We start from the raw sequence: 11,308 nt of genomic DNA on the forward strand, positions 1-11,308 counted from the left end.
GAACACTACAGAAAGCATTGATACAAGCAGGTGACATATCAGTGCACCCAACAACATTGGGAAACATTTATTTTTTAAATGTTATCTGAACTGTGAAGAGAGCTAGTGTTTTGTACTAAATCAATTGATAAAATGAAAGAAGATAAGCCTTCAGGCACATAAATCTTTTCCAGCTATGGAATAAAAGCAGACATCCTCAAAAATAAATACAAGTTAAGGAAAAATATTCTGCCTTTCAGTCAATGTGTGAGTTATACTATTTAAGCAGAAAAGCAGATGGTACTTGTATTATAAAAAGGATGAGGACTGTCACTACTTAATCTTTCCATTTATTACCTTCCACTGAAAAGAAAGAGGAAAATTTCTTCCTTTTGTGTAGGCAGGGTCAAGTTAATGACAGACAAAAGCAGTGAATCAGTCACACAGAACATCACTATGTCTCACAGCTTCGATATTTCATATTCCGCTAAGCTTTTGCTGTTTGAAAAGTCTGAAAACCTTGGGCAAATCTCTAGCACATTCTACAATGGATACAAATAATAAAATAAAAAAATAAAGAAAAAAAAAAAAAAGAGGGAGTGGGGGGAATCTTTATGTTTGCATAGATCACTGATGACACCAACTCTTGGCACCAACTCATTCTTTCCAGGCCACAGTGGTACTTTCCTGCAGCAATATGCCACTTTTATATTCTTCATTAAAAACAGAAATGCAGGTTGTTTTCCTGAAGCAAACCTCAAAAAAACAGCAAATTCTCCTTACTGAAACAATTTATCTGGGTGACATTGTTTGCTGATATCCTGGAGCATCGGTTAACAGAAAACTTCTCTCCAGGGACAGAGGGAAGTCATTACATACATATACACATAAAAGAAAACAGTAGAGGAAAAAAGAATTTATTAGGAATGTCAATACTGCATTTCCAAAATACAAAAAATAACGAGCTACTCTTCCTTTTATTTCTGTTATCATTGCAGGAAGCAAACTGCCAAGCTGTAATTAATGGTAACATTCATAATGGAATTTAAGACAAATCTCAGGTATAACTGATCATCTCCTCAATAAAAGGTGGTGTTAAAAAATTGAAGTAGATTGTTCCACAGCAAGAAAACACATCTTTTTTTTGTAGCAAAACCCAGCAAATTAATTTTCTGAATGGGAACTCAACACTTCCTCTGACAAAGTTCACAGAATCACAAAAGTTCCCTGCTTTACTCCACTGGCCTATTTTCACATTCACTAAGTCAGGGATTTTTTTGTTTGTTTGTTTTTAGTTTTTGAATCAACCCACTAAACAAAGCCGTAGTACTTAATCTGCACTCATCTTTTTTCACGTTAACTCCTCTGTTTGCTCTATTATGCAAGTCATGGTTACCCATCATCCTGAGAGTGATTTTAAAGATATTTTATTACTATTATTTTTGACTCAGTTTGGTTGGTTGATTGGTTTGTTTTGTTTTGGGGGTTTTTTTGTTGTTGTTTGTTTTGGTTTGTTTTTTTAAATTTTACAATTATTATTGGTATGGTTAGAAACAATCACAAGGGCTCAGTTTAAGCCTCTAAGCTCATCCACCTCAAGTTACCTGTGTAGTTAACTGGATTCTCCTAACTTTTCAACCATAAGGAGCACAAAAAACAAAGCTGGTCTCTCTGAATGTAACCTCTGTTCCACTGCCTAAGTTTAGTTCAGGGGTAAGATTTTTAAGACCTGAAGAAGGACTTAAAAGGTTTCCTATTCTAGGTTTTAACCACTACAGCTTAAAGGTCTGCTTTACTAATATTAAACACTTCAGAATTTAACCTAAAAATTGTACTATTCATATCCACAGATGCACAGAAAATAGTGAGATTGAAGAATCAAAAAAAAAAAAAAAGTCAAGGACATAAAGTTAGATTTTTTTTTTTTTAAGTTCAAGTTGGAAAAATACAAAAAAAAACCAGTTCTCAACTGACCTCTTTGTCTGGTGTTAAAGTGCCTTCATCATTCTGATCTGTAAATGAAGATGTCCTGCTTCTGTTGCCAGTTGATGGAGGGGATTTGGAAGGGACCTACAGAGAGATCACAGATATCAACAAGGAGTAATATTATTTCCAGAACTAATTATTCCATATTGTAGTTTACTTCAAGAATTATTAACTATAACATCTTAGTAAAGTCTGGTCTAGATATTCATTTTAAAGAAAACAACTAGTTCCACGTACTGCCTGTGGAAAATTCTACCTTACTACAAAGCCTCCAGAGCATATTATATCACAAATCAGCCACAAGAACATGCAACAAAATTAGTTATTTTGATTGTTTCTGACCACGGTCCTCTCAGACCAGATTTGAAACTCAAACCTCCTACTACTTTAGGAACATTGTACAGTTGCTTACAGTTTAAAAGTTTCACAGACTGACAGGGATTCAAACATTTACATATGGAATACCATCTGATTGCTTAAAGAAATTAAAAAAAACAAACACACCTGACAATAAGAAACCCACTTATAAAATTAAATCTAAACAAAGAAAAAGGCAGAACAAAATGACACATTTTGTGATGTCAAGATGAGTATCTTGTTCCTGTCAGCACTGAACTTCCATTCAAACAAATTTCATCTCATGCTGAATGAGGCTGCAACAAGCCCCATGAACACAAATCAAACTTAGTTTGCCAGCCTCATACTTCAAAATTCAAGCTTTTATGTACAAATAAACTAATAAGCAAGATCTCTCATTAGGTATATTCTATAGTATAAGCAGAATAAACAAAGTGTTGCAACAACAAAAAAAAAATAGAGAAAAAATAACTACCACAAATCCTTTAACACTTAGTCGCAGAACCAACATTGAGGTTGCATACATAAAATCTGCCTGGCAAAACGCGCGTCTCAAGACAGAGCTGGATGTTCAAAAACATGACTGACAAGAGTATCAGATCACTGAAAAGATATTACCAAAAAAGACAGGTTCTTTTGAGCATTACCCCCACTTTATAGCTTAAATCTGCGGGTATGATTCGTAAAATTTGGATACTAATGAACTAACCTCGATATCATACAAAACATAAGGTTATTCCAAAATCAGTCCAGTTACAAGTCTGAGCAAGTACACTCAATGTTCCCACTTTAAAATACAACCGAGAAATGAAACATCCCACCTAGTAGCAAATAAGCATTCACCATGAAAGCTCTATGTCCTGCTGAAAAATTTCACATCAGAAGTATTCATAAAGAGTGAAAAACAATGACAATCTATTCATGCCAAAAGTCTACACTTCTCCCTTTGTTCCTATTTCCTAACCTAACGCCAGCGATTTAAAGGCTATAGCTTCTGGCCCTCACCCAACAGCAGAACAAGTACTCCCTGTAGCTCATCACCACTTTGCTACCGTTTAGGAGTACAAACGTATCTCTTCACTAGGCTCTGCAGCACCAACATTGATTGATCTTATGCAAGGAACGGAAGGGTTACACATCTGAACTTGGATGGAACAGAGGTGATGAAACAGAAGCATTCCATTGGAAGGGCCCTACAGTGACCACCTAGTTCCACCGGCCTGACCACTTCAGGGCTGCCCAACGCTCCAGCACGGCATTAAGGGCTTTGTCCAAAGGCCTCGCAAACACTGACAGGCCCGGGGCAGCGACCGCCTCTCCAGGAAGCCTGCTCCAGGGTCTGACCACCCCCTCGGGAAAGAAATGTTTCCTGACCTCGAGTCAGAGCCTCCCCGAGGGACGCGGCCCTGAGCCATTCCCAGTGTCCTGGCACCGGGTCCCAGGGAGAAGAGCTCAGCACCTCCCTCCCCACGGCCCCTCCTCAGGGAGCTGTGGGGAGCAGCGAGCTCGCCCCTCGGCCTCCTTCTCTCCAAACTAGACAAACCCCGAGCCCTCCGCCGCTCCGCCGAGGACGTGCCTGCCAGCCCCTTCACCGCCTTCGGTGCCCTCCTCGGGACGCGCTCGAGCACCTTCCCGCCCTTTTTTAGGTGCCGGGGCCCAGAACCGCACCCAGCACTCAGGGTGAGGCCGCACCAGCGCTAAATCCAGCGGGACAATCCCCTCTCCTGCCCGGCTGGCCGTGCTGGGTTGGATGCACCCCAGGATGGGGTTTGCCCTCTTGGCTGCCGGGGCACAACCGCTGACTCCTGCTGAGCCTCCTGTCAGCCAGCACCCCCAGGCCCCTTTCTGCAGGGCTGCTCCCCCGCCACTCCTCTCCCCGTTTAGGCTGGTGCCTGCCGTTACTCTGTCCCACGTGCAGAATCCGGCGTTTGTTCTTGGTCAGGTTCATGCCACTGGTGGTTGCCCAGTGCTCCAATCCATCTAGACCCCTCTGCACGGCCTCTTGTCCCTCGAGAGAGTCAACAGCTCCTCCCAGTTTACTATCAGCAGCAAACTTACCAACCGTGCATTCAGCTCCTGCCTCTAGATCATTGATGAACTGGCCCTAGAATTGAACCCTGAGGACCAGCGCTGCTGACTGGTCACCAGCCAGATGTGGCCCCGCTCACTGCCACCCTTTGAGCCCTGACGCTCAGCCGGTTCTTCCCCCAGCACACCGTGTACCTGCTCATCCCACAGCTGGACAGCTTGTCCAGAAGGATGCTGGGAGGCCTTACTAAAATCCAGAAAAAATACACCTACTGCCTTCCCTTCATCCATGAGTTGGGTGACCTTATGTAGAAGGATATTAAGTTAAACAGGACTTTCACTTTGTGAGCCCATTTGATTATGCCTGCAATCAAATTGTTCTTTAGATGTCTTTCAACAGCACCCGTATGATCTCCATAATTTTCCCAAGTTCTGATGTTAGACTAACAGCTTGTAGTTTCCTGGATCTCTGCTCATGCACTTCTTGTAAACTGGAATAGTGTTGCTAGCTTCCAGTCAGCAGGGACCTCCCCAGACTCCCAAGATGACTGAGAGGGGTCCTGCTGTAACATCTGCTAGTTCCTTCAGTACACTGGGATGAATCCCATCAGGCCCGATGGAGTTATGAACATTCAAGTGGCACAACTGCTCCTTTACAGTTTCAGTGTCCACAAATGGAAAGTCACTGTTCCTGCAGCCCTCCAACTCAGGGGACCAACCAGCCCGAATTCTAGCAGCATTATTGAAGACTGAGGCAAAAACCACATTGAATGTCTGCCTTTTCTTCATCCCTATTTGTCACGTGACCATCTTCAGCAAGTAACATTCCAAGAGACACCTGAAAATGCTGAAGTGCATTTTTTTAATCCCTGACATCTGTTAGAAACTGATGTGGTTTTCAGCCAGGGAGTGGCAGAGCATGGGTATTCTCAATCTGACAGATGACACCAGTTAGCTAATCATTCATATGAAAGAGGGAAGCCTCAAGGCTTCCTCAGAAGAAGTGTTACACTTGAGAAATTTTACTTCTGGATTTAAGCAGTATTAGGTCAGTACATTTAGTTTTGGACACTACAACCCAAATACAAATAACGAGTTCTGTGTCTCAAAGCAAGAGATATGAATAGAGAAGAGAGGGTATGGTGAATGAAGTCCCTGTACCACAGGGTACAGAAAAAAAAAAAAAAAAAAAAAGAGCAAAACCTAATGCAAATAAGGCTCATTAAGAAATGTTATGTGATTGGAAAATTTGGTTTGAAAATGTCTCAGTAGAAAGTAGCTGATAAAATGATGACAGAGTACCCAGTAAGTAGAATGCATTTTATGGACCTGAATCACTAAAAGCAAGGTAACAAAAGTATATTCCACATCCTCTGCAAGACTTCAGTACATTTTACAGGCTTCAAAACCTTCTCACTCCTTCCTCATTTTCAGCATCTGTTTTCAAATGAGATATGAGGGGTGAGCAGACTAGCCTATTTTAATATCAAACTTAACTCCAATTTCCCTCTAGTGTTACTTGAGAGCAACTGAAGAATAAGCAACACTGCAAGACTAATATTTTACACAAAAATCTGTTCTTATTTTCTGCTTCTGCCTTTCCATTCATGTCAACTCTTGAGTTACGTGATCTACTCTGTCAACAGTAGAGTGGACTAGGTGAAAGTATAATTTATCATAAGCTCTTGTAATACTTTTCATTAATTTTATCAGTGTTAACAGCCAAATAAATACTGTGATATTGTGCTGTTGGGTACCCATGTGCACTCAGGCCCAGATTTTTTCACAAGCCTGATTTTTAGCAAGTACTGACCCTTTAACACATGCACTGAGCATTCTGAACTAAAGTGGATTACAGTATTGTGTGCAAGATATCATAATTTAGCAGTTACTTACTGAAAACAGTAAACTCTGCAGCTCAATCTCTTCACACTGTACTGACAGTTTACCACATACACCAACTCACGACAGCACTCCAAACTGCCACTGGCAAGAATGTACTTAACTTCACTAACTAGAAAAGACCCAGAATTAATAACTAGGATAAGGCTTGAAAAAAAATTCAACAAGCAAGGTAAAGCTTTACTGTAGATCCATTTCCAAAAATTCCGCCCCTATTTGACAAATGAGTGATTTGAAAAATACTACATAGCTGAACGTCAGCAGTTTTGAAACCATGGTCTAATACTGAGACTATGCAGTGTCAGATCTCCCAGTGGTTCAAATTACATTCAGATCGAGCCCAGACAACTGATTGCCTATTTGTAAAATTAACTAAATTAGCTGCCTACAGCTTAACATTCACATGACATAGAATTTATCCCAGTTTCATTCTTTTAGATTCCAAGATGCAAAGGATACATAACCCAGCAAAAATCCAAAGAGACACAGGCAGACATTATCTTTTCCAGCACGGAGTTTGCCAATACAAAGTCAACTTGCCAAAGTCTTTCTACCCAAATTTGAAATCGTAGAGAGTTTATTCTGCTTCAACACATGCGTGAAATCATCCCAGCATTTTTTTGGCTATTGTCACTTTCAGATCTATTCTGCACCCAGGCCATGTCTAAAGTTCATTGTTATCATTTAAGAGTAGTTTCTAGAATCCAGCCCTAATCATAATTTCGTGAAAGTGCTGATAAGAGAAAAAAGACCAATTAAGTTACGACTAAAAAAAAAGTCTCTCAGCTTTATACTAAATTCTCAGTTTTTCCACAGTTAAAAAAAAAAAAAAAAAAAAAAAAAAAGGTTAAAGTAAGCAGACCAGTCCTCGAACGATGGAAACAAAAGTACCTCAAAGGAATTGAAAAAACGAATATCACGGCAAGAGAGAAAGGTAACTGGCGACCTCGGTACCGGCTTGTTACCCGGCGCACACGGAGGCGTCACTCCTTTAAACGCCAAAGAAAAAACCCGCTCCTGTCACAGGCGTTCATGTTGAAGAGATGAGGGCTTTTACGCTCCCGCAAAGACAGCCTGCCCAGCGCGGCCGGAGAGGAGAACGGCCTGGGCAGCCTCCGGAGCCGCTTCCAGGGCGGGAGGCGGCGCGCCCGCCCCGAAGCTGCCTCCCGAAGTTACGGCGAAGCCGCCCGGTCGGTCCCACAGCCCTGCCCCGGCCCCCACGCCCTGCGCGGCCGGTCCGACCCGCTGCCAGCGGGACGCCGAGGCCTGCCCGGGCCCGGGCCCGCCGCTCCTCTACGGGTAGAGAGGGCGGGGGGGGGAAAAGCCACCGGCGGCCGGCCGCCCCGTTCCGGCCCCTTCCCCAAAGCCCGCGGTACCTGCGGCGGGAGCGGGGACCCGCGTCCCCCCGCCCCCCGCGGCGGCGCCTGCTCCTCGCTGATCTTCTGCTTCAGCTTCTTGAACATGGTGGCGGGAGGGCCGGCGGCGACGGGAGCGGAGCACGACGCCCCGGTTCGGTTCGGTTGCGCAGCGAGCGAGGGGAGCCGGCGGGGGAGGGACTGAGCTCCGCTGGCCGCGGCCTCGGGGAGGAGGGGGGGGAGCCGCCGCCGCCGCCGCCGCTCCGGCCCGCGTCCCCCCTCACCGAGCAGCAGGTGAAGGCGGCGGCCAACGCGCCTGCGCAGCCAACGTGGAGCCGAGCGCTGAGGGCGGTACGGGCCGCGGCGAGGCACAAACTTCCCAACAGAAGAACCCGGCGCCATTCCCCCTCCTCCTCCTCCTCCCCGCCTCCCGCGAAGGGATGGATGGGCGTGCGCCCCAACCTTCCCCTCAGGGGCGGCGGGGGCGGTGCTGAGGCGGTGGCCTGCCCGGAGCTCCCGCGCCTCGGCTCCTGTTTTTTGTTTTGTTTGGGGGTTTTTTGTTTGCTTTTTTTTGTTTTGTTTTTGTTTTGTGTTTTTTTTTTTCACCCGTAGCGACTGTTGTCTGGACGGCTGGATAAATCATTACCAAATAATAAACCGTTTTCACCTCAAGGGGGTACGGCCGAGCAGCGCCCTGGCTTGATTTGCCAGCACTCTGAGATTCGGGGTTTGTGAGGCAGCCCCTGCGCTGCATGCACAAGCTTTCACCAGCCGGAGAATCGAGCACCTTGTTGTTGCTTTGGAATTACCTTGCGATAACGAGGGGCCCGAATCTTTGGCTGACTAAAAAAATGCTCAAAAGTTGCTTTTTGAAACTCTGAAAACCTGTCTGCTGATAAGAAAGTCACCTTGTTTCCACTTAGGCCACCCTGAAGTCTTTTGAGTACTCTTTATTTATACACTGCTTACAACTAGACTACCGTTAAAGCAGTGAAAGGCAGTGTTCGCCGCCACTGTCACTATCATCTCTGATACCAGGGCAGAAACGTTCTTGGCTGCTTTAGGTTAAAACCTACAGCTTTAGAGCCCTTGTTGGATGAGATTTTTGTGTGTGTGTGTTCAGTCCTGTCAGTGCAGATGCAGAGAGCTGTCAGCAGTAGCTGGCATTCATTCTCCAACAATGGGACTATTTTGGAACTTGCTGTGTTGACAGCGATGCTGTGTGAAGGCTAGAAATACACGATGCTATTTGCAAGAAATGCTGACCCATGTGGTCTTCTGTGTAGTACCGTACTAAGGACATCACAAACATCCGCAAATACTGTCACAGAAATACACTCCTGCCATCTTTAAGTAATTTGAGGAAAAAAGTGGATAGGAAATGGATCGTTTACTGTACACTGACCAAAAATATAACCAAGATACATCTAAGCAAACAAACTGCTGATTTTCTTTTTTTTTTTTTTTTTTTGCAACATGTCAAAACACTTTCAAAAAAGCTAGTCCAAACCTACAAGCCATAATAGTCAGGTAAGTATTTTGAAGATTTGCATGTTCTCTTTCCTGTAGGTGAGCTTGAAAGAGAGATATAGGGAAAAGTCTCCAGGACTAAAGGGGCAAAAACACCTGAGTAGCAGTCCAGGAGGAAATGAGATAAAATGGGCAATCAAGTTTACTGCAGCCATAAAAAGCAAAAATTCTCTACTTCAGTCAGGTAGCCTCTCTTCTTTCCCTCTAAACATGACATGCAGCAGCAGGGCTGTACAATTCAGAGATTATCAAGCGAGAGGGGTATTGCCTAATGAACGCTTTGGGAAACTTAGCAACCTTCAGTCTCCTGCTAAATCTGTGCTTCTCACACACCTATACACTCTATTACAAGTGCTATCTCACATTCTCTTCTCTTCAGCATCTACAGATTACACTCCAATTTTAAACCTAAGTTGCTAAATGGAGTATGTGAGTTTGATCGATAGATGCATAATTGAAAGGACACTAGCTCCTACAGCTATCGAATAGAAAAGCAGAGCTTTGTTAATTATTTCATAAAATGTATCCAACACCAAAGAGAGCTCTGTTATTTCATTGGAAAATTTAAAGCTTGAGATAGTATGTTCTGACTGTTTCTCATAGTGCAGATGTTTTCATAGAACTAAAGGCTATGTGGAAGAGAACAAGTGTAAGACTAGAAACTATAAGTTATTTTTTCGTACACTAAAGTCGTAGTAGCAACAGAAAATGGTAAGGTGATTAATTAATTGGAACTCTGTTAGTGGATTGCAGTAATATTAACCCAATATGGTAATCATATGGCAGTTAGATATTTTCCAGGATATTTTTTTACTACAGCAAGGTCTTTTGTTGTATAAATTCAAATGTATTATCCACAAGAGATGCCTTAACTGTTTTTTAGGAAGAGGTGAAGTAATATTCGTATGTATCATTTCATCATATATAGATTGGTAGCATTTAAAAAATCAAAGACTGAATTTTTGTGCTTCTGAGTTGGTACAAAACAGCAATATTTTTTGACACACAGCTATGTGCCTAGTGTTGCTCAGATAGTGCAGAGTGGTATCCCACATTAAGTGGTAGTATGCAAATTCTGAAGGTATATATGATAACTCTGCAATATACTATTGTAAGTCTTCTAAAAGGGCTTTAAATGTTTTAGCACCTGGGCAAGTTTAAGACATGTTGCACAAAGCACTTACTCTAAACCCCACAGAAGTCCAGGAACCATGCTCTTACACACACACACAGAGTGTCAAAATCCCTTAGTTACCTGAATAGTACCTTGTTTCTAGAGGGTCGATCTGATCTTTGTAGTTTGTGAAGTTAAAAGTAGCAGCTGAAAGTGAAGATTTACCCCTCCTTTTTTATCTTTCTTAAGTACACCGGTGAACATAGGCTAAACGAGAGAAATAGGACATTATTGTACTGTCTGTGAAAGATAAATGTGTATCTGCAAACAGCACTGGTTATGGTAGATAATTAAGAATAAAGGTCTGTTCCAAATTAAATCTACAGCAGTTGCTAATGTATTTTGTGGGAAAGAGAATAGAGCATAAATACAGAAGAGTCTGTTTTCATAGCAGTCTAGACTTCTCTAATTGCCAGCAAGAACGGCCCGCACATCCCTGCAGTCCCATTCCTTGCCTTGTGCTAGTGCCGGTGCTTGTCAGACCTTTCCCTGAGTCATTTCCGCATGTTGAGTCTGCAGAAAACTAACCTGACAAAAGAGCAAATAATTTTCTGCTGACTTACTGTGCTGAGTCCCCTGAGTACAGGAGCTGCTGCAAGAGAGACAGAGGCAGGCAGGAGCTGGGTAGCCTTATGTTGCCAGAGTTATTTCAGACTGCTCAGGAGCATACAGTCTTTGCTGAGCAATTTGCTTAACTTTCAGCTGAAGCAATCCTACTTCAAGTTCAGTTAACAAGCAACTCTGATACTGATAGAACTGATACTACCTCAACCAGTAACAATCTTAGTTGCTAATGGTGGTGGAAGTATTCATGCATATGGCCTCCAGCCAGTCTAATCTGATTTTAAAAATGCTGTCTTTAAGTTACTGCAGCTTTCTGGAAGTCACAAAAAAGGCATGGGCATAAATTATGAATATGGCTTTCAGTACTCTCTTCCACACCTACAACCCCATTACTTGGTGAAAAATGTATGAATTTGCTAGCAGCTAGTTCTTT

At 43.1% G+C, this 11,308-nt stretch overlaps 1 protein-coding gene across 10 annotated transcripts in view; it reads right to left on the minus strand.

The window, feature by feature from the left end:
- The window catches only part of GOLGA4 (golgin A4), a 70,358-nt gene extending 62,340 nt beyond the window's left edge, over positions 1-8,018 (minus strand). For 3 of the 10 annotated variants that reach the window (XM_042806343.1, XM_042806342.1, XM_042806340.1), the window contains exons 1-2: positions 7,629-8,015; positions 1,954-2,049 (exon numbers count right to left, since the gene is read on the minus strand). In XM_042806343.1, coding sequence (XP_042662277.1) covers positions 1,954-2,049; positions 7,629-8,009 — 477 coding nt within the window. In that variant the 5' untranslated portion in view covers positions 8,010-8,015. Of the gene's footprint in view, positions 1-1,953; positions 2,050-7,628 lie in introns of all 10 variants that reach the window. The other 7 variants (XM_042806339.1, XM_042806337.1, XM_042806344.1 and 4 more) reach the window with 5 other exon arrangements.
- Positions 8,019-11,308: the final 3,290 nt, after the last annotated feature.

This window comes from Tyto alba, unplaced genomic scaffold (assembly GCF_018691265.1).
Source record: "Tyto alba isolate M040663 unplaced genomic scaffold, T.alba_DEE_v4.0 Super-Scaffold_46, whole genome shotgun sequence".
Classification (NCBI taxonomy): Eukaryota; Metazoa; Chordata; class Aves; order Strigiformes; family Tytonidae; genus Tyto; species Tyto alba.